This window comes from Lycium barbarum, chromosome 6 (assembly GCF_019175385.1).
Source record: "Lycium barbarum isolate Lr01 chromosome 6, ASM1917538v2, whole genome shotgun sequence".
Taxonomy (NCBI): domain Eukaryota; kingdom Viridiplantae; phylum Streptophyta; class Magnoliopsida; order Solanales; family Solanaceae; genus Lycium; species Lycium barbarum.
This window is the reverse complement of record NC_083342.1, coordinates 132068734-132093139: the sequence shown is the minus strand read 5'-3', so window position 1 is coordinate 132093139 and position 24406 is coordinate 132068734. Positions and strand designations below refer to the sequence as shown.

The 24406-nt window shown below is 33.3% G+C and overlaps 2 protein-coding genes across 2 annotated transcripts; both read right to left on the bottom strand.

Moving 5' to 3' along the window:
* Nucleotides 1–7830: 7830 nt before the first annotated feature.
* Nucleotides 7831–14979, bottom strand: LOC132644691 (probable carboxylesterase 12). The gene is given in 4 exon segments (XM_060361296.1): nt 7831–8837; nt 9439–9776; nt 13406–13845; nt 14373–14979. Coding segments are annotated over 4 exon segments (1683 nt in total). The 5' UTR covers nt 14860–14979; the 3' UTR covers nt 7831–8419.
* A 2308-nt stretch (nt 14980–17287) lies between these two features.
* On the bottom strand, nt 17288–19081 carry LOC132599077 (2-hydroxyisoflavanone dehydratase-like). Its single transcript, XM_060312303.1, has 2 exons — nt 18613–19081; nt 17288–17990 (listed from the first exon to the last, which is right to left on the bottom strand). Exons 1-2 carry the CDS (start codon nt 18939–18941, stop codon nt 17375–17377), a joined length of 945 nt encoding a protein of 314 aa, XP_060168286.1. The 5' UTR covers nt 18942–19081; the 3' UTR covers nt 17288–17374.
* Nucleotides 19082–24406: the final 5325 nt, after the last annotated feature.

The following is a 24406-nucleotide window of genomic DNA, read 5'->3' as shown; positions in this document are numbered from 1 at the left end:
ATTAGTTATTTCTTCCCTCTTGTGTATTGTTTTTAAGCAGTGTTTATTAACTAACCTAGGTTACTTACGAATTCAAGACCTTTGTGTTTTGTCTTACCAAATATTATACCTGTCCCTTATCGATTGTGAAAAAAATGTCAAATGAGTTTAAAAAGTCCTAAATGACAACCATAAGATTTTTTATCGGATGTTCATGTTTTTCTTCACAATTTCTAACTCTTTCTATCGCTCTAGACTTCTCTATCTCAATTAAACACATGTTGCCCCTCTAGGCGTCTCTCTCATTTTTTTTAAAATCAACCCACCGAGTCACTGGCATACTGCACAGTCTACTCATTAGCATGTTGAGCCTAATATAAATATCTCTTTATTCACTTCAGGACTATTTTCGTTAAGTCTCATAATTTACTTCAATAAATGGTAGGAAAAAAATATATTTAATCCTACTATATATAACTAATTGAGGTGTGGTAAGGTGGTACGGACACCACGATCATTAACCTGGTCCTCTAATAATAGGTTACAAGATGGGAGTGTTAAAAAATGTTACATTTGTCCCTCGTCAGTTGTTAGAGATATCCAACTGGGTTTTGATTGATTATAATTATATTATATGTTATCTTAAGCTTTGAGTTAGATGTTTAGATTCTTTCACGTGTTAAAGAATGTGTTAGTGAAAATACAATAAATTACCGTTGAAAAGTAAAATAAAAATAAAGAAAATTAATAAAATATTTTTCACGCCGAAGTGCAAATATTTGTCTCTCTCTAAGTAGATTCGAGCCACTGCGGTAGAATTTTCAGGCATTCAGCATTAATAATCGTGACTTGTCCCCTCTAAGATACAATAGCCTGATAATGTCATGTGACTCGAACAACTCCAGACTAGCTGTTGAGTCCAAAGCTTCACCAAAAGAAAAAAAAAATCCTCCTTCGATAAAGTAATACCTATTTTTAAGAATAAATTGTAGACTTAGAATGTTTCTCTTTGTCTCAACCCTCTATTTCAATACACCAACCTCAAACTATAAATACAAGACAATGTTCTTTTTTCATCTACAATATAATACTTCTCATCTCCTCAACAAAAGGAAGTAAACATCCTTTATATAGGTGTAAGATTTCTTCCATATAGTAAATGTCAAGATATAGGATAATAATTTGAGGTGTAGTGGGTTAATTAGTAGGAGAACATGTCATAGTAGCTACATGGGTTACAAAGAATAGTGTAGGAGAAAATACAATTACAATTGAAAAACAAAATGAACAAAATAAAGTATCTCTGGGTTAGGGCGCGGATATTTCGCTCTCCTTAAAGAGATTCAATCCTACTGTAGCAATTTTTTATCGCTCAACAGTAATCTTTTTTACTTTTCCCCTCCAGGATACAACAACCTGACAACGTGTACAACTCAACAAACACTGGACAAGATGTTGAGCCCAAAACTTCACCAAAAGAACACCTTCCTTCAACTAAATAATACTTTCATTTTAAACTCACATTTTCATGCACTCCATATTTTTTTAAAGGTAAGGTTCATGACTTCTGTTTATACGTGAAGAAATTCATTCTTGAAATGAATTGGAAGAGAAGTAAGGTCATAATGTGGATAGATAATAGAAGAATAATGTCATGAGTTACAAGATATAATGAGGAAGGTTGAGGATGAATAATTAGTTAGAAGTTACAGGAGCTCAAAAAAAAATCAATAGTCACTATCTTCCCACTAACGAGAATGAAAATAACATATTTTTTAATATTAAAATGCTTACAGCAACCAACAAATAATGACCGCTTTCTCCACTTTATGTCTATTAATATGTCATGCACTTTAATATTTTAACATTAGCATGCTGATAACTACAACAAAATGATATAGTTGCTCCTTATCCATAGTGAAATGTTTTCTAAAAGGGTTTAAATGGCCATAACTACACATATTTCCTAAAATTTAGTTGGAATGCTCAAATTCTTTTACTTGGTATCAGAGCCAAATTTTGATGAGATCGTTTGGACAATTGTTTTTTTTCTTTTATATTCTATGTTATGGACTTCTCTCTTAAATTATCTTGTCGAGACACTAACATTGCTCTATATACACTATTAACTTATCAATCCATTAATATTTTAGTATAACTTATTAAACGACAATGGGTATAGCAATTTTATACTCATTGTAATTTTATTGTTCGATTTCTTATAAAGTAAAGTTGCACTGCAAATAATAGAGTAGTTGAAAATTACTAGTCAAGTTTGTATTATTGTTAAAGTATATCTCAACGGGATGAAACTTTCGCAATAGACTTGTTTCGTGACTAAACAACATTAGGATTTGATTTTGAAAACATAGGAAGAGCAATATTGTTTTCGAAAGCGCATTGGTGCGGTTTTATCAACTACAAATAATAGTGGGGCATGCCGCATGCGGGAAAAAATAACAGTGAGGCTTGCCCTTTCCGCTAGTAAAGTAATTCTGGATTTTTTTTAGTAACAATTAAAAATTTTAAGTCAATTCGAATTTGTTAATTTCACCCATTTAAAAAGTGATACTTACCATTTAAATTTTCTCGTCCAACCAGTGGCAACATTTGGAACGAGAACTTACCATTTTAGCACTTGCCAATGAATGACCAATCTTCGTAAACAGAAGGAAGTTTGTGACTTTGTGTCACGGGGCTAAGCGGAATTTTGAGACGATTACACGTGTTTGGTTAAAAAAAACATTAGAAAGTTCCTCCCAGGGATAATTAGAGTCGATAAATCTTTTTACCAACTTACACGTGCTGCTCCTTTCGGCCAGCTAAAGTCGACAGATTTCAATAAGATAAAAGGAGTAGTAATCAGTACTTGTCATTAAGCAATGACACTTGAATTTGTTTTTTTTATTAATCGTGCCGGATGACTCATCAATAATTACGCTTAAGTTTTAATTGAAACAACTGAAAGTAGACCCGTCAACCGGTTCGGTTAAAATCGGTAACCGGACCGGTAAAATCGGAACCGGCTCCGGTTAACCGTTTAAAAGGTTACCGGTCCGGTTTCGATATTTTTTAAACCGAAACCGGTGAAATTAAAAAATAAAAAATAAAATAGTCGTTGGGCCTGTCCGTTAATGGACCGTTGGCAACGGTCCATTTTATTTTTTGGCCCCCAACCCCCCAAACTTTTTTTTAACACTTTAACCCATCCCCCACCCCTATATAAACCCTTCTTCATTTTCATTTTAATTCACACCAATTCACTCTTCTTCATCTTTTTCTCAAATCTCAATCTCTCAATTATAGTCACTTTGCAATAATTAGCCACAAAGTCTTATTATAGTTTCAACTTTCAATTATTAATTTTGCAATTATAATATTGTTGGTGGAATTGGTGATTTTGCAACAATCCGAAGTAGCTTTGGTGGATTTGCAATTCTAGCCGCCTTCACTTTGTTGGAAATTAATCCGGCAATTTGGTACCTTCGTTCCAACTCTATCTTTATTTTTCACAATTGAATTCTAGCAATTTATTTTTCGCAATTTAATTCTAGCAATTTAATTCTAGCACTTTATTTTCTTGTGATTTATTTGATTCTATTTAATAATGTCAAAGAGATTAAGACGTGGTGCCGATAGTAGCAGTGGTATTGTTAGGGGTGGGCTTAATGAGGAAACATTTGTGGTAGAAACACCTAATTTAGATATTGATGTTGGTGGAAATAATCCACTTTTAGGTCATGAGGCAATGCAACAACATTTTACCGACACTTTTAATGAAGACTTAGATGATGATGATGAAACACAACCCTCCGAAAATCCCATAGGAGATACATGTCCTGCACAATCACATATACAAGACAAACCGCCTAGAACTCGTAAGCCAACAGCTAAAGTTTGGAATTTATGACTAAGAATAGGGAAAATCAATCAGCTACATGTACCCTATGTGGACAAGTATTTAGTTTTAAGTAAGGAACTGGTAAGGATGGTGGACGGGTACACTAAATGCTCATATGAGAACCAAACATATGGATGTTTGGGGAGAGCAAACGGGTTCAAATGTGGGGGGGATTCAAATGATGATAGACCGACGAACCGGTAGAAATTTTAAGTATGACAAGAAAAAAGAGCGTGTAGAAATAGCTAAAATGGTAGCTTATGATTGTTTACCATTTTCCTTTCCCTCAGGTTTGGTGTTTGTTACTTACATTCAACGTTGTTATAATCCGTTATTTTAGGGTATTCCTAGAAGTACTTGTAGAGCCGATGTTATAGATTTGTTTAAAAAATATAAATTTTATTTGCGCCATGTATTTAATTCTTTAAATTGTAATGCTTGTCTTACCGCTGATTTGGGTCTTAGTCTTAACAAGTTAGATTTTTTTGCTATTACATGTCATTGGGTTGATGACAACTGAGTTATGCAAAAAAGAATTATAGCTTTTTTATATGATGAAGGAAAAGATCGTCACGATGGAAAAATTTTAGCCGATTCAATGTCTACTATTATGAGATTTTTTAACATTAATAGAAAAACACTTGTATTGCTTTAGATAATGCTTCTAATAATACAAAAGCGATAGGTCTTATAAAAAGAGAACTAAACCCTGCGCTAAGAAATATTTTTCATGTAAGATGTAGTTGTCACATTTTAAACTTAATTGTTAAAGATGGTCTTGTGCATTTTGAAGATTCTGTTCAAAAAGTTAGAGATGCGGTTGCGTTTCTTTTTTGTAATGCTAATTGGGGGAAGAATTAGAGATTTTAAGAATGCTTGTGTGGAAAATAACCTTAGACCTAAGAAAATTCAAGTAGAAATTGAGATTAGGTGGAACTACACTTACATTATGCTACAACAAGCATATGAGTACAGGATTCTCATACAACAAGTTCACAGCAAACATAATACTGATAGTGATGATTGGTTAAATTATTCGCATTGGGAAGATGTTGAAGAATGTGTTGAACTCTTAGATTTTTTTTATAATGCAATTCTTGCTTTCTCTAGACAATTCTATCTCACAGTAACCGAAATTTTAGCCTACTTAGCGGAAATAGCTAGAGTTTTACAAGAGTATAAATATAAACCCGGTTATCAAGTGGCTATTTTTGAAATGATAATCAAATTTAAGAAGTATTTTTTTCCATCCCAACTTTATTTATATTGGATTCTCTTTTAAATCCTTGTTTAAAAGTGTCTTTTACTAAAAATTTGGTTAGTCAAATTTATACATTTTTATAAATTGAAGAGGGATTTCAACCATCTTTAGCTGAAGCCGAACTCGCTATTGATGATGAGTTTAGAAAAGTTTTTACTCATTATTCTAGTTTGGAAGAACGTGCTACACCCGTTGCTCCACGCCCTACTACTTCTCAGAGTAGCAAAAAGGGCTTGTCGGGTTTAAAAGTTTTACATTCACAGCCAACTTCTTCTTCTACTGCAAACTTTGATGAATATAACTTTTATTTGATGCAGCCAAATGTGGATATCAGGGAACTGGATGACTTGGACGTCTTAGCATGGTGGAAGAAGTACAAGGCAAGTTATCCGGTACTTTCAAGAATGACTCGAGATATCCTTACGGTTCAAGTATCAACCGTGGCTTCGGAGAGCGCATTTAGCCAAGGAAGACAGTAAATTGGAGACCATAGACATTCATTATCCGACTTTAGCTTGCAAGTACTAGTGTGCATTCGCGATTGGATTAGATCGGAGCGACGCAACCAAAACTTAGAAGCGGAGGAAGGCGAAGAGGATGAAATTGAAGATTTGATAGCTAGTGGACCAGACCAAATGGAAGACTTTGAAGATATTTCCATGACCAAATATGATGTGGGGGAAATTAACGAAATGGTTCAAAATTGGTGATTTTATTATTCTACTATTTTTGTACAACTCATGTATTATTTGCAAGTTAAAAAAAACTACAACTTGTAAATAAATGTTATCCAAGAATGAATAAAATATATGGCTCATTGAGCTTTCTTCTATTTACTTGTGTTCATATTTTTACTTTTATTAAGTTAGAAATATACCTAAAATATACTAAGAATATACTTAAATTAAAAACTAAAAAGTTATATATTTGAAAAATAACTAAAATATACTAAGAATATACTTGTAATGTATAGTATACTATAAGTATAACTTAAACATATATACATATAATATATATATATATATATATATATATATATATATATATATATAAAGTTATATAACCTAAGTATATTGATACATATATTGATAACCTACAGCTCTTAGCCCATTTTTATTCTCCTTGGTGATCGATGGATTGACGCGGCAAATTCAAGGTGAGGTGCCATGGTGTATGTTATTTGCAGATGACATAGTCCTGATTGACGAGTATCGCAGCGGGGTTAACGCTAAGCTAGAGGTTTGGAGACAAACTCTGGAGTCTAAAGGGTTCAAGTTGAGTAGGACCAAGGCAGAGTACTTGGAGTGCAAGTTCAGTGATATAGTACATGAGGCTGACGTGAAAGTGAAGCTTGGCACCCAGGTCATACAGAAGAAAGATAATTTCAAGTATCTTGGGTCTATTATACAAGGAAATGGGGAGATTGATGATGACGTCACACATCGTATTGGTGCAGGATGGATGAAATGGAGGCTTGCCTCCGGAGTGTTGTGTGACAAGAAGGTGCCACCGAAACTTAAAGACAAGTTCTACAAAGTGGTGGTTAGACCAGCTATGTTGTATGGGGCGGAGTGTTGGCCAGTCAAGAAATCTCATGTTCAGAAGATGAAAGTGGCGGAAATGAGAATGTTGCGATGGATGTGTGCGCACACTAGGAGTGATAGGATTAGGAATGAAGTCATCCGAGACAAGGTTGGAATAGCCTCAGTGGAAGACAAGATGCGGGAAGCGAGACTGAGATGGTTTGGGCATGTGATGCGGAGAGATGAAAATGCCCCAGTGCGGAGGTGCGAGAGGTTGGCCAGTGACGGCTTCAAAAGAGGTAGAGGTAGGCCGAAGAAGTATTGGGGGGAAGTGATTAGACAGGACATGGCGCATTTCCTGCTTACGGAGGAAATGACCTTAGATAGGAGGGTATGGAGGACTCATATTAGGGTAAAAGGATAGTAGGTAGTCGCGCTTATCCTCCCTTGAGAGTAGCTATGTTGTTGTATAGTTTCTTGTCTCTTGATTTCTGCGAGTATCTGTTGGTTTATAATGGCGTATTTACCTTCATTGTTTTCATTTTCATAGTTATTTATAGCAGTTAATTCTCCTTTTACCATGACTTTCTTGCTTTCATATTGTTTTCGATACACTTGATCATATCTAACCTTTTGTCTTGTCTTGTCTTTCTTTCTCTCCTCTCTTGAGCCGAGGGTCTTTCGGAAACAACCGCCCTACCTTTCAAGGTGGGGGTTAGGTCTGCGTACACTCTACCCTCCCCAGACCCCACATTATACTGGGTTTGTTGTTGTTGTTGTTGTTGTATATATATATACTTATATTCTGTATTGCTGACTTGTTATTAGCCTGTTAGTCAATAAATATTTAAAATTTACTTATAAACTTATATAACATATGTAATATATACCTACAATATATTAATAAATATTATAATATATATATATACATAATACAAAAAAAAAAAAAAAAAACATGTTTTGGACACTTTGAACCGGACCGGTTCCGGTTTGAGGTTTCAAACCGATAAACCGGAACCGGTTAAACGGTTCCGTTTTTTTAACCGGAAACCGGCCGGTTTCCTAACCGGTTACCGGTCCAGTTCCGGTTAAACCGGTTGCCAGGTTTAACTGAAAGTGATCAAACTTTTAACGTCAACAAGATTAAACAACCACACAATTAAAAGGAAGGAAATACTAGCTCAAATTGAATTTAACAACAGAGAAACATACATATATTTTTCTTTTGTTCCCATAGTAGCACAGCGGACAATAACAACAATCTAAAAATGAAAAATACCATGATTAAAACTTGGACTGATTAAGGAAAGAGACCAACTTTTCCAACACACTCACGACATTTTCACTTGTAGGAGCAAACAAGTGAAACACATGTTCCTCATCCTTAATCTCCATTCTCCACAAACTCCACTGTACCCCGCCACCCACTCTTCTCCAACGCCTACTTATAATAAAATCCCCTAAATCTCAACGCATCTTTTCCGGCAACATAAACAAGTACTTTGTCACACCCTAAACTAGACAGTTTGGATGGGCTTATGTCTATAAGTTGTTTGAAGCTTATAAGCTAAAAAAATAAGTTGAGGTAGTCTAACTTATTTTTTTTGGCTTATAAGTTGTTTTCAACTTATAAGCTGTTTTACATAAGCTAAGTCAAATGAGCTCAATTATTTTTTTGAACTTATTTTAAGCACAAAATGACTTTAAGCTGGCCAGTCAAACACTCAAAAAAGCTAAAAACAGCTTATAAGCAAATTATAAGCCAATCCAAACGGGCTCTAAACTAGACAAATTCGGATCCTTTTCCGGGTTTATCAACGGGTCATCTAACCCGAGGCTTTTAGGATGAATAAAATTCCATAGCTTCTCAATGTAATTTTTGGCACCCAAGTTTTCTGCCTCACCGTCAATCAAATCCTTTCCCCAGAAAAATGGACAGGCAAGGAAAATCCCATCAAGTTTGATTCCATCCAATTTTTCCGACCCGACCCGAATTGCTATGTTGTGTGCGATGTTAGCACCAGCGCTATCTCCCCCAAAATAGACCCGACTGAAATCAGCATGGTCATTTAGCCATGGCTCATTACCATCACTTTTGGCATGTGAAGCGACCTAGTTGAGAGCTACCCATGAATCTTCATAAGCTATGGGTAGTGGGTACTCCGGAGCTAACCTGTAATTAGAGTTGTCAAAATTAGCTCATAAAATAATAACTTACCCAACTCGTCTAGGTTGATTCGCCATTTACTAGCTCAGTTTATTTTAGACTACCTCATTTCAACAATTCAAAATTTGGGCCGATATTTAACCTAAATTGATCTTTGAGAAATCTCGTTAAAACATGTTTAATTTTTTTTTAAAGAAATTTGATATGTTATAAATATTCATAATAAAAAAAAATTCTATTAGTGCTAAAAAGTTACTATCTATGTATCAATTATGTGTATACCTTCCTATTTAATCTGTTCTCAAAAAAGATATATTTATATATGTAGAAGTAATTTAACACAAAACTTAGAAGTCACACAAATATGTATAATTTATTTTAGATCATAAATTTTTTTAAAAAATATTCTCTTAAATTTCGTGGCTAATAAATCCATATCACATGAATTGGGGAGGGAGCAATACTCATAAAAGAACAAATAAAGCTTTCCAAATTTATTAAAAATTGGAGGGTTGAATTTTAACCTGTTTTTTAGTCTATTTTAGCCTAAACATCTTTTGAAATGATTATTAACTCAGTCATGTCCACTCAAATTCAGCTCAATTACCTGTAATTAACAGAGACGATTACAACTTTTGCTTCAGCTGCTACCATACTAAGATGCTTGTGATATGTAGGTGAAGAAGCAGATTCAATTACAAAGCCGCCACCATGAAAGTAGACAAAAAGGGGAATTTTTTGAACCGGATCGGCATTTTTGGGCAGGTAAAGTCTTGCTGATAGGTTAATTTCTGGATCAATTACAACGTCTTTGATTTGTACTCCTGTTTCAGGATCTAATTCAGCTGGGACAACACCTTCGCCCATCAGCCTTTCGATTCGACCATCATTGTAAACTCTAATCAATGGGAAAAAGTCATGTTGTATTTCTGCCATGGTTGAAAGCTAAGTTGCAGTGGAAGGTTAGTATACAAGTTGCGGTGGTAGGTACTTTTAAAAAAGCAAGAATTGGGTATTGGTAAATTCTTGGTTGGTTGTCTTTCTTAGTAATTTTATGTTCCAGTTAGAAGACAAAAAGAAAAGGAGATGGACGTTAACATGCAAAGATTGATTAGCTTGTCAGAAAATGAATGTTAGCAAATAATTCTTTCTTTCGTTATCACTCAACAGTGATTAGATATTTTTTAAAAATAAAATTTAAACATTTAGAAGAAGTACTATAAATAATAGAAATATTTTATAAAATATAGGAGTAAGAAAATTTGTAGTGAAACAACACTGACCAATTCATCAAATAATATGACATCTTCTCCGGTTCGAATAATATCACTAAGGGCCCGTTTGGTTTAGCTTAAAAAAACAGTTTATTAGCTGAAAACAATTTATAAGCTCAAAAAATAAGTTGTTCAATTTTATTTTTTTTGGCTTATAAGCTATTTTTTATAAGCTAAGCCAATGAGCCCTTTATTTTTTTGAACTTATTTTAAGCACAAAATGACTTATAAGCTGGTCAATCAAACACTAAAAAAAGCTAAAAATAACTTATATTTTCAGTAACTTATAAGCTAAGCCAAACGGGCTCTAAACAGTTTCTAAAGGACAGAGACTTTTTGGTCCTCACTGATTCTCTTCCTCTTCAGACGTCCACGACTGTTCTCTCCCCCTTTTTTTTTTCCTAAGATCTGGACGTCTGAAATAAGTCAGTAAGATTGGTTTAAAAAAAATTGTACCACCATACATACAAACAATTCAAGTGAGCACAGCCCATACGTCACGCGACTAAGGGTGCTCATCTGCTAGATATAATATTTATTTATAGTGTATGGGGTTTAATTTGGACAAAAGCCAAGGACTATTACGAAAGAATAATTAGCAAATTTGTAGTAGTAGTACACTTGTTAATTAATATCTTAATGCTGTGGTCCTAATAAGGCCAACTGCTTGTGGCTTGTAGAGTAAATTCCCTAAAAGTTACCTGTGTTTTGAGAATTGCCTACTAATATTACTTATATTTTTTTTAGGACTATAATATCACTCACCTATCATTATATTCCTCAAATTATACGAAACACACAAAATTCTTTTTCTCTCCTAGTTGTCATGTCATGTTACATTATTTTTTTTTTTAAAAGGACAGCTCGATGCACTAAGCTTCCGCTATGCGCAGGGAAGGACCGGACCACAAGGTCCATTAATTTATTTAACTCATCAAACCCATATAACGCAACCCAATCCAAGCCCATTTAACCAATGTATCTTATACTTATCTAGATCCGTTAAAATCATCAAAGAAGTGTAACTTTATCTCACTTGTTCATTTTTATACCCATTTAGATCCAGTCAAAAGCATCAAAGAAGCACTGATTTTTTCTCACTTGATATTCCACAGAGTAGAGGAGATAATTCACCTCTTATAGACAATTCACCTCTTATTTTCTTGTTTTAATGATTTAGAGGTTGACTCTAATAGAGTTCAGTAGTTGTTAACACTTCCAGAGTTACTTAGCCTAGACATATTGGTAGTAATTAATATTCTACCAATTGTTTTGACACCTGTAGTAATTTACAATAATATTAGGTTTTAGTTTGATACTTAAGACATCGATTGATATTGAACTTAATTATATTTGTGTTTTATTTCATTCTTACGTGAGTTGCCTTTTTAGTGTTATAAATGTTTAGTTGCCTCTTACCGCGATAGGCAACTTAATCCGCTCATGATGATAAATGTTTATGTAGCTTGATTTTTCACATGTTTTCTCTCTTCTGTGGCATATGAACAAGTGAGAAAAAGTTACGTTTCTTTGATGTTTTTTAACGGATCTAGATAGGTATAAGATACATTGGTTAAATGGGTTTGGATTGAGTTGGGTTAAAAGGGTGGTATGAGCTAAATAAATTTGTTATTAAAAAAATTAATGTGACAAGACATGCCAATTAGGAGAGAAGGAGGGTTTTGTGTATGTAGTATTTTTTTTAAGGAAAATAGTGATAGTTGAATGATATTGTAGTCCTAAAAGAAACATAAGTGATATTAATAGACAATTCTCAAAACATGAGTGACTTTTTAGGAAATTTACTCTATTATTTATGGAAAAGGACTAGAAAGATCAACGATAACAAGTTTATCATGGACTTTGGAATTTTTAAATTGGTTTTGCGAACTAATTTTCCTAATAAAAGTCATAAAACAAAAGGGATGTGGATTTTCCTTTCCACTTAAGAAGTTTGATCTGTTTTCGAAATAAGTGTATCGCTAACTTTGTTTTAATCATACTTTAAACTTCTGAGAAATATTTTTTCAAAAAACTATTATCCAGACGAAAATTATATGTTATCCTCCTTGCATGGAACATTGGTCAATTGGTGGATGAACCTAATTCCCCGTGGTATACTACCAAAGGTTATACCATAAAGGTTGTGGTGGGATAGTAACTATTCTTTACCTTAATCAAATGTCTCGGATTGGAATCCTAAGAATGAAGTAATTTTCAGTAGGCAGCACATTACTCTACAAATTAAGTAAAACTTATGGTGCGAATCTAAATTAGTCCATTGGGAAACCAAAATAATTTCTCATTGACATTTCACATTTGATGATGAGTCCTGACCCTCCCGAGTCCTGGGTATGCGGCGAAAAGAGTACTAAAATATGACTCCTGGCATATTTGAGACTTGAATGCACGTTAACTTTATATCCATAAGAGAGTAGAACTAAAATATGACTCCAAACAGAAATCTAGAATGATAAGCAAGGTACATCAAAAATTTATCTTGTCTTGTGTAAAAGTCATATCAGCCTTATACTCTTCAATTACTCTTCCATAGTTCCATTACTGTAGGCTTTCTTTATAAACGTTTACCCAGTATAACGAACTCTTGGGATATTCAGCTAAACATAGAAAAGGAAAAATAAGAAGAGTACTTAACCATGTGAAGACCTGAAAAGAATAAAGAAACCCGTAGAAAGAAAGTTTTATTTATTTATCTGAAATTGGACTCTCAAGACTATAAACAGATTCTTTAATTTGAAGAATCTCTAGACTAAATTGTAGTAATTGTTACCACCTGTTGATTTGAACTCCCCCGAAGAATTCTGCCACTTTCCAGGAAACTAATGAGTATCTGAATTTTACATATATGTTCTTAAGATGAAAATGAAATGTTAAAATTTCACCAGCTATTTGGGGCACGAAGTTTCCATTAGCACTGAACTTTGGACTACTATTTTATGTGCTGCTAGCATTAGTGCTATCTACTACTCCACTACACATGCCACAAGCTTATATAATTAGTCAATTTATCTACTCAAATATATTGCTCATATATACTGAAATAGTTATGATGGCGTTAATAGAGTTAGGACGATAAGATCATGCCCAATTCATTGCCGATCATAGATTCTGCTAAGTTTTTCTTTTATTGCATTTCCACTTCTGAGGAAGTGAAGCATAATGCTTCCCTGAAGTAAACACTGATGGACAAATGAAATCCAACATCGACTTATTTGATCAAAAAAAGAAAAGAGAAACAACTGAATTAATAGTACAGAAGTTCTACTCAGCAAGAATTCAGCTTGATTGTTGAAAGAAATCGGCCAGCCATTTCATCAAGTCCTTAGCATTCTCACAAGTTGGCTTAACCAAATGGAAAACATGTTCTTCCCCTTCGGATTCCTTAATCTCCACTTGGCCTTTCCATCCACATTTCTTTAGCGCCTCATAGTACGTCCACCCTCTGTCTCTGATAAAATCCTTTCCTCCAGTGCATATCAGAATCTTAGAGCAAGCAAGCTTCGATAACAAACTCGGATGAGCTGCTGGATTGATTCTCGGGTCATCCGCGTTGGGATTTTCGGGGCAACAATACGACCAAATTCTATCAGGCTCATTGTTCCCAAAAAAGGGTTGAATTAATGCCATTCCAACAATCCTTAAGTCATCTCCAAGTTTCTCTTCATCTACACTTGCTCGCATCATCATGTTATGAGAAATATTGGCTCCGGCACTATCGCCTGGCAAAATCAACACACATATTTAGTTACAAACTCATTCAACCTGCTCAAATTTTAAACATGTTGAATTATTGGCCATTGCTAAGTTGAACCCGAAATAAACTTCAAAATTATTGGGTGAAAATAGTGTAGCCAGATGGATCAAAGGGCAACTTACATCCAAATATACATAATCAAATATGAAGATTGCAAATTATGTACACATGAAAAAACTTAAACAAGTAAGAAAAATATAGTATTAGTTTTCAAAACTTCTGTAGCTCAGCTAATATTAACTCATAAAGTCAGCTTTCAATTCCAAACTTTCTGAGATAATAACTAGTACTTAGTTGAGTGACCACCAAATTAACTCCTGTCAAAAGGCATAAAAAAGAATGAGTATTGGATCAATTTGGGTGGGTTGATTTATGTTTTGTCATTTGCCAATCCTGACCCAATCCAGTAATCGAGTTTGGGCTGTGACTCATTTACTGATTTGATCCATTTTCATTCTGTTCAATTTGACCCAACCCGAGCCTCCCATTTACCTGACAAGAAAACTCGGGAGAAATCAGCATGACTTTTCAGCCATGGTTCAGTTCCTTGTTCGCCATTGGCATGCTGAGAGACCCATTTCATGACAGCCCAAGAATCATCATAACACGCAGGAATTTTGTGTTCTGGGGCTAATCTATACTCAACTGACACGGCAAGTACATTGGTTTCTGCAGCTACTGAGTGAAGATAACTATCATAGTAAGTCGAAAACGCTGATTCAATCGCAAATCCACCTCCATGAAAGTACACAAGTAGTGGAAATTTCCGGTCGTTTTGGGTGATTTTAGGAAGGTAAAGGCGTACAATTACGTTGTTTTCCGGTACGATAACAACATCTTTGGATCGAACACCTGTGAATGGACTGTCAGAAGGAGGGACAAAGTCATGTTTTCTGAACTTTTCGATACGACCATCTTTGTAGACCCGAAAAAGCATTGGTACCTCATATTCAATTTCGGATGATGACACTGAATCCATTGTTTGATTGAAGTTTTTGCAGTGAAAATGGGGATGGAATAATGAGATGTGATATTGGGATTTTAAGGGGACAAAAAATGGACGTGTTTGGACTTATTGGGAAGGTTTCTAGAAGAGATAATTGGCGTGGTCTACCTGCACACTGTATCCTCCGCAATATCTTCGTCATAGCCGCAGAGGCCATAAGTTTTTTTCTAGAATTCGGTAATGCAAATAATCTACTACCAAATGTAGATATAACACCATAACACGTAAGTTCTAATTACTGCTTGTTTTATTTATTTTACTAATTAAAGAAATGGTCGACCATGCTACGGGCAGTGTATCAGTCTTTGGGATCTGCCCATTTTTTTTTCTTCTTTCTATATCTACTATCTAGAAGAATGAGTCCAGCTGCATGTTCTCGACATGCCTGCTTGATGTCACAATAAGGGTACTTTGGACTTTTCAGTGTGTATATTACAACATGTCTTCTAACCAAATATTAAACAGGGGCTCACATTAAAATTTTCATTTCCCACATATTCATTTACAACATATTTAATGTGACATCATCACTTGCATAATACAATTAAATAGTAGAAACATTTTCCTATTTTTCATATAAGTTTTTAAGAAAGTGACTTTAAATTTAAAGATCAATTTTTCAATTACATCTACTTTCTTTTCTTCTACCTGTTCTTCCACTAAATACATAATAAGCATTATATAATTTAGCGTTGTAGCTTACCTTATAACAATTTTCATAGTTCTTGAGTATCAATTTTACTTTTTGTAGGAAAAAAAAAGATTCTGTAATGTTTGATTACAAGTTCAATAAAAGCATTAGAATTTATTTTACACATTATTTTAAAAGGAAGAAGGAAAAAACTATAGATTCTCCAATATGTTTCTATTAGTAGAAGGATAATCCTTTTAGGTCGTGTCATAAAAAAAAAATCTCCAATATGTTTCTATGAATAGAAAGATAATTTTTTTCTGTGTCTTTCTTTTGCAGTCTACATTTGGAAGAGAGGTAATGTCATAATGTGGATAGATAATAGAAGAATAATGACATAAGTTACAAGATATAATGAGGAAGATTGAGGATGAATTAGAAGTTACAGGAGCTAAAAAAAAAAAACAATGGTCACTATCTTCCCACTAACGAGAATGAAAATAACATATTTTTAATATTAAAATGCTTACAGGAACCAACAAATAATGACCGCTTTCTCCACCTTATGTCTATTAATATGTCATGCACTTTAATATTTTAACATTGACATGCTTCTAACTACAACAAAATGATATAACTGCTCCTTATCCATAGTGAAATGTTTTCTAAAAGGGTTTAAATGGCCATAACTACACATATTTCCTAAAATTTAGTTGGAATGCTCAAATTCTTTTACTTGGTATCAGAGCGAAATTTTGATGAGATCGTTTGGACAATTGTTTCTTTTCCTTTATATTCTATGTTATGGACTTCTTCTTAAATTATCTTGTCGAGACACTAACATTGCTCTATATACACTATTAACTTATCAATCCATTAATATTTTAGTATAACTTATTAAACGACAATGGGTATAGCAGTTTTATACTCATTGTAATTTTATTGTTTGATTTCTTATAAAGTAAAGTTGCACTGCAAATAATAGAGTAGTTGAAAATTACTAGTCAAGTTTGTATTATTGTTAAAGTATATCTCAACGGGATGAAACTTTCGCAGTAGACTTGTTTCGTGACTAAACAACATTAGGATTTGATTTTGAAAATGTAGGAAGAACAATATTGTCTTCGAAAGCGTATTGGTGCGGTTTTATCAACTACAAATAACAGTGGGGCATGCGGGAAAAAATAACAGTGAGGCTTGCCCTTTCCGCTAGTAAAGTAATTCTGAATTTTTTTTAGTAACAACTAAAGATTTTAAGTCAATTCGAATTTGTTAATTTCACCCATTTAAAAAGTGATACTTACTATTTAAATTTTCTCGTCCAACCAGTGGCAACATTTGAACGAGAAGTTACCATTTTAGCACTTGCCAATGAATGACCAATCTTCATAAACAGAAGGAAGTTTGTGACTTTGTGTCACGGGGCTAAGCGGAATTTTGAGACGATTACGGTTAAAAAAGTTATTAGAAAGTTCCTACCAGGGAAAATTAGAGTCGATAATTTTTTTTACCAACTTACACGTGCTGCTCCTTTCGGTCAGCTAAAGTCGACAGATTTCAATAAGATAAAAGGAGTAGTAATCAGTAATTGTCATTAACCAATGACACTTGAATTTTTTTTTTGATCGTGCCGGATGACTCATCAATAATTACGCTTAAGTTTTAATTGAAACAACTGAAAGTGATCAAACTTTTAACGTCAACAAAATTAAACAGCCACACAATTAAAAGGAAGGAAATATTAGCTCAAATTGAATTTAACAACGGAGAAACATATAGATATTTTTCTTTATTTCTTTTGTTCCCATAGTAGCACAGCGGACAATAACAACAATCTAAAAATGAAAAATACCATGATTAAAACTTGGACTGATTAAGGAAAGAGACCAACTTTTCCAACACACTCACGGCATTTTCACTTGTAGGAGCAAACAAGTGAAACACATGTTCCTCATCCTTAATTTCCACAAACTCCACTGTACCCCGCCACCCGCTCTTCTCCAACGCCTCCTTATAATAAAATCCCCTAAATCTCAACGCATCTTTTCCGGCAACATAAACAAGTACTTTGTCACACCCTAAACTAGACAAATTCGGATCCTTTTCCGGGTTTATCAACGGGTCATCTAACCCGGGGCTTTTAGGATGAATAAAATTCCATAGCTTCTCAATGTAATTTTTGGCACCCAAGTTTTCTGCCTCACCGTCAATCAAATCCTTTCCCCAGAAAAATGGACAGGCAAGGAAAATCCCATCAAGTTTGATTCCATCCAATTTTTCCGACCCGACCCGAATTGCTATGTTGTGTGCGATGTTAGCACCAGCGCTATCTCCCCCAAAATAGACCCGATTGAAATCAGGATGATCATTTAGCCATGGCTCATTACCATCACCTTTGCCATGTGAAGCGACCCAGTTGATAGCTACCCATGAATCTTCATAAGCTATGGGTAGTGGGTACTCCGGAGCTAACCTGTAATTAGAGTTATCAAAATTAGCCCATAAAATAATAACTTACCCAACTCGTCTAGGTTGATTCGCTATTTACTAGCTCAGTTTATTTTAGACTACCTCATTTCAGCAATTCAAAATTTGGGCTGATTTTTAATCTAAATTGATCTATGAGAAATCTCATCAAAATATGTTTAATTTTTTTTAAAGAAATTTGATATGTTATAAATATTCATAATAAAAAAAAAATTCCATTAGTGCTAAAAAGTTACTAGCTATGTCCTAATTATGTGTATACCTTCCTATTTAATCTGTTCTCAAAAAATATACATTTATATATGTAGAAGTAATTTAACACAAAACTTATCCTTTTAATAAAATAATTTAGAAATCACATAAATATATATAATTTATTTTAGATCATAAATTTTAAAGTTTTTTTTTCTCTTAAATTTCGTGGCTAATAAATCCATATCCCATGAATTGGGGAGGGAGCAATACTCATAAAAGAACAAATAAAGCTTTCAAAATTTATTAAAAATTGGAGGGTTGGATTTTAACCTGTTTTTTAGTCTATTTTAACCTAAATATCTTTTGAAATGATTATTAACTCAGTCATGTCCACTCAAATTCAGCTCAATTACCTGTAATTAACAGAGACGATTACAACTTTTGCTTCAGCTGCTACCATACTAAGATGCTTGTGATATGTAGGTGAAGAAGCAGATTCAATTACAAAGCCGCCACCATGAAAGTAGACAAAAAGGGGAATTTTTTGAACCGGATCGACATTTTTGGGCAGGTAAAGTCTTGCTGATAGGTTAATTTCTGGATCAATTACAACGTCTTTGATTTGTACTCCTGTTTCAGGATCTAATTCAGCTGGGACAACACCTTCGCCCATCAGCCTTTCGATTCGACCATCATTGTAAACTCTAATCAATGGGAAAAAATCATGATGTATTTCTGCCATGGTTGAAAGCTAAGTTGCAGTGGAAGGTTGGTGTACTAGTATGTACCAAAGTGCTGTCTGTGGTCGGTGCTTTTAAAAAGCAAGAATTGGGTAATGGTAAAGTCTTGGTTGTTTGTCTTTCCTAGAAATTTTATATTCCAATTAGAAGACAAAAAGAAAAGGTTGTTAACATGCAAAGTTGATTAGTAATGAATGTTAGATTGACTTATAAGTTGTTTATAAGCTATTTTTAGTTTTTTTGAGTGATTGATTGATCCATTTAAAGTTATTTTGTGCTGAAAAAAATAATTAGGTCCATTTGACTTAACTTATCTAAAACAGCTTATAAGCTGAAAATAGCTTGTAAGTCAAAAAAAAAAAATTAGACTATCTTAACTTATTTTTTTTAACTTATACGCATAAGCCCATCCAAACATGCTTCTAGTCAACAAGTACTCCTATCTTTCGTTATCACTCAACAGTGATTAGATATTATTTTAAAATAAAATAAAATTCAATTTAAACATTTAGAAGAACTATAAATAATAGAATTATAGAAATATTTTATAAAATATAGGATAATAGGAGTAAGAAAATTTGTAGTGAAACAACACTGACCAATTCATCAAATAATGACGTCTTCTCCAGTTCGAAATTCGAATAATATTACTAAACAGTTTCTAATGGACAGAGACATTTTTGGTACTCACTGATTCTCTTCTTCTCCAGACGTCCACGACTGCTCCCCCCCCCCCCCCCCCTCCCGCCCCACCCACACACACACACCAAAGATTTGGACGTCTGGAAATAAGTCAATAAGATTGCTTTAAAAAAATTAGTGCCACCATACATACAAACAATTCAAGTGAGCATAGCCCATACGTCACGCGACTAAATAACCCAAGAAAAAACAAAAGTGACCAAAGTAACCCAAGATTTTTTTTTTTACCAAATTATCTTTAATGCGCCTTTCTTGTGCGTTACATAAAAATGAGTTAATGTCCCCCATTAATATCCATTACCCGAGATTTTTTTTTAAAAAACAAAAAATTACATAACACACTAATTTGTCGCGTTATGCAACAAACTACTTTGCAATTCCAAGAGTTGCTTTCCATCACATATAGAATTCCAAGATTTACATAACGCACTAATTTAAAAAAAGGCCAAAGTCATAGATGGATCCCGGAACTTATCATGATTTTTCATTTAGACCCCTTAACTGAAACGTTGACCATCTGGACCGTCGAACATAAGATAAAATGTGCCATTTGAACCCCTCGTGCCAGCTGGGCACACGCGTGAACTGCACTGCTTAAAACAGAGCGTGAGTTACCAATTTTTTTTCCTTTTTTAAAATTTTTAATCATTAAAAATTAATTTTAACAAAAACTCTATTTTAAAATCTATTGAAATAATTAAAAAAATTAAAAAACCCAACCCATCCTCTCCGATAGCCCACTTCACCGCCGCCACTGCCTCCCCGCCCCCACCACCGCCGCCGCCTCTTCAAAATCTATTTAAATAAATCTCCGACAAAAAATGGCACTATTTTTTTAATTACTTAAATAGATTTTGAAGCGGCGGCTGTGGTGGGGCGGCGGAGACAGTGGCAGCGGTGAAGTGGGCTATCGGAGAGGATGGGTTGGATTTTTCAGATTTTTTTAAATTATTTAAATAGATTTTAAAATTAATTTTTCTTAAATTTTTTTTTTTTGTTGACATGACTTATTTTTATTGGTAAAATATTCCATGTCACTAGTCTATTTTTCCATGTCACTGCAAGTGGACTACACGCGTGTGCCCAGCTGGCACGAGGGGTTCAAATGACACATTTTATCTTATATTCGAGGGTCCAGATAGTCAACGTTTTAGTTAAGGGGTCTAAATGAAAAATCAGGACAAGTTCAGGGGTCCATCTATGACTTTGGCCTTAAAAAAATGGGTAGACTTATTTTTTTTTAAAGCCACAGAAATATTTTTTTAAACGAACCAGACTCGACCCGCCAGTAACTTGTGGTTTGTGTAGTTTGTTGGGTAATGCAACAAATTAGTGCCTGATGTAATTTTATTTTATTTTTTTGAAAAAAAAAAACTCGGGTAACGGATGTTAATGGGCGACGTTAACTCATTTTTATATATCGTACGAAAAAAGTGCATTAAAGGTAGTTTGGTGACTCTTTAGTTTTTCCGGGGTTACTTTGGTCACTTTTATTTTTTCTTGGGTCATTTAGGTTCCGGACTCCTCATGTGTTAGTCAATACTTATAGTGCAAACGGCTTAATTTGGACAAAAGCCAAGGACAATTATGAAAGAATAATTAGCAAATTATTAGTAGTAGTGCACTTGTTAATTCCTCTCTCCGTCCCATAATAAGTGTCACCTTAGCCAAAAAAATTTGTCTCATAATAAGTGTCACCTTAGGAAATCAAGACATAAATTAGCTAGTTTTTTCCAACTCTACTGTTAGACAAAAAATGACAAGTTAAAGTAACATCTAAATGATGATTGAACAAGCCACATAGTAACTTGGTATTGTTGGATTCCTAATGTCCAAAGAATTACTACCTGTGCATGCTCTAATCAAAAGGAAAAAGTAATTTATTTTTATTATATGGGGATAATTTATTAAACTTCACATTGCATTATTAATTTCTTAATATGCGTATTTTTGGCTAAAGTGACACTTATTATGAGACGGAGGAAATAATATCCTAATGTTGTGGTCCTAATAAGGCCAACTGCTTGTGGCTTGTAGTATATGTGGAGAAAGATCAACGACGATGAGTTTATCGTGGCCTTTGGATTTTTAAAGTCTTAATTAGAGTAACAGTGCTATCAAAATTGACTCACCTTTTTAAACCTGACAAAAAATAACCCATTCCTTACCCCCTCTCTATTTGCACGCAAAAACTATTTCCTTCGCTGGACCATAATCGTCGGCCGGTGTACTTGGTTCTCGAAAAATTTCTTCAAACAACGCTGTCGCCTCAGCTGGCGGTCGGCACTACCGGAAAGGAGAGAGAGTCCGCCGGCATTCGAATAATATCACTAAACAGTTTCTAAAGGACAGAGACATTTTTGGTACTCACTGATTCTCTTCTTCTTCAGACTATAAATTATGGTAATTGTTACCACTACATATATGTTCCTAAGATGAAAATGAAATGTTAGAAATTTCACCAGCTATTTGGCGCACGAAGTTACCATTAGCACTGAACTTTGGACTACTATACTAAGTGCTGCTAGCATTAGTGCTCTCTACTACTATATATGCTACAAGCTTATACAATTAGCCAATTTATCTATTCAAGTACTAGATGGCTTATGCGCGTGCTGCGCACGGGCCCAACACTTCGTATTATAGTATATCTATGTATATGTAGTTGTGTTTAGATAGTGATAATATATATATATATATATATATATATATATATATATATATATATATATATATATATATATATATATATATATATATTCTATGTTCAAAATACGATTAATATAACATTGTAGTTTGTGTTCCGTATCTAAAACTTTATTTTATTCGTGTTTGCTACGCAAATTTATTAATACTTTTTAAAACAGAAGACTTGTTTAAAAGAAAACTATTTTCCTCTGTTTGAGATAAAATAATAGCAATATTTAAGCATCAGTTAATACTTTCAATTTTAATTCGATTAATTTAAAAGTGTAAAATACTTACTATTTTTTATCAAATTTTGATTTGCATAATTCTAATTCAAATTATTAAATTAATTTTACATGCTTGAAACAAAACAAAGTAGAAATTAACTTTCTATTTAAACGAACAAATGCTATTTTTTAATTTTTGATAAATATTCTCGGTTTAACTCATTTTACTTGTCATGTTGTCTTTTGCATGATTTTTTAAGAAAACGTGAATTAGAATTATAATTTGACTAATTTACCTTATTCATTATTTGATCTCCATTTGATATTAATCTTTTTTCACATTTATTAGAGTAAGGAAAAAATGAAAAAATAATTAAATTCTATCTTAATTTAATATATAAGAATTTTAAGTATGTTGCTGTACAATAATTTCATTTGCTCCACTAATGGGTTGATATGCACGTGGTAATGAGTCAATCATTATTGATTTAATTATTTAATTTTCTAAGCATTTTTTTTTTAACATTCTTTGTTTTTTTAATATGGGATTCTTTTTTTTTTATTAATATTGCTTGATTTTGTTAATATGGGGTCCACTTTTTTTTTCCCGTGAGTTTGGATGTGGTAGGTTTCACTTTTTTTCTTTTTATTTTTTTTATTTTTTTAATACTGGTTGGTGTTTAATATGGGCCATGAAGAACTACTATTTTTTAATTTTTAGTAAATATTTTTTGTTTAACTCATTTTACTTGTCATGTTATTTTTTACATGATTTTTTAAGGAAACATCAATTAGAATTATAATTTCACTAATTTAGCTTATTAATTATTTGATCTCCATTTAATATTATTTTTTCTTTTAAAACATTAATGTCTTTTCAAATTTATTAGAGTAAGGAAAAGTTGAAAAAGTATTTAAATTCTATCTTATTTTAATATATAAGTATTTTAAGTATGTTGCTATACAATAATTTCATTTGCTCCCACTAATGGGTTGATACGCATGTGGCAATGAGTCAATCATTATTGATTTAATTGTTTGATTTTCTAAGCATTTGTTTTTCAAAATTGTTTGTTTTATTAACATGGGATTCACTTTTTTTTTTTTTAATATTGCTTGATTCTGTTAATATGGCGTCAACTTTTTTTTTTCCGTGAGTCTGGATGTGGTGCGTCCCACTTTTTTTTTTGTTAATACTGGTTGGTGTTTAATATGGGGCCCATATTTTTTTTTTAATATTAGTTGTTGTTTAATATAAATGGCGCCCACAATTTTTTTTGCCTGATTCTGTTAATATGGGGTTCACTTTTTTTTCCCGTGAGTTTGGATGTGGTGGGTTCAACTTTTTTTTTTTTTAATACTGGTTGGTGTTTAATATGGGCCCACATTTGTTTTTTTAATATGGGATTCACTTTTTTTTTAATATTGCTTGATTTTGTTAATATGGGGTCCACTTTATTTTCCCGTGAGTTTGGATGTGGTGCGTTCCATTTTTTTTTTTTTTTTTTTTAATACTGGTTGGTGTTTAATATGGGCCCACAATTTTTTTTAAAATATTAGTTGTTGTTTAATATATATGGGGTCCACAATTTTATTTTTGGATGTGGTGGGTTTCACTTTTTTTCTTATCTTTTTTTTTTAATACTGGTTGGTGTTTAATATGGGCCCACAATTTTTTTTTTAACATTATTTATTTTTTTAATATGGGATTCACTTTTTATTTTTAATATTGCTTGATTTTGTTAATATGGGGTCCACTTTTTTTTTCCCGTAAGTTTGGATGTGGTGGGTTCCATTTTTCATTTTTTTTTAATATTGGTTGGTGTTTAATATGGGGCCCATAATTTTTT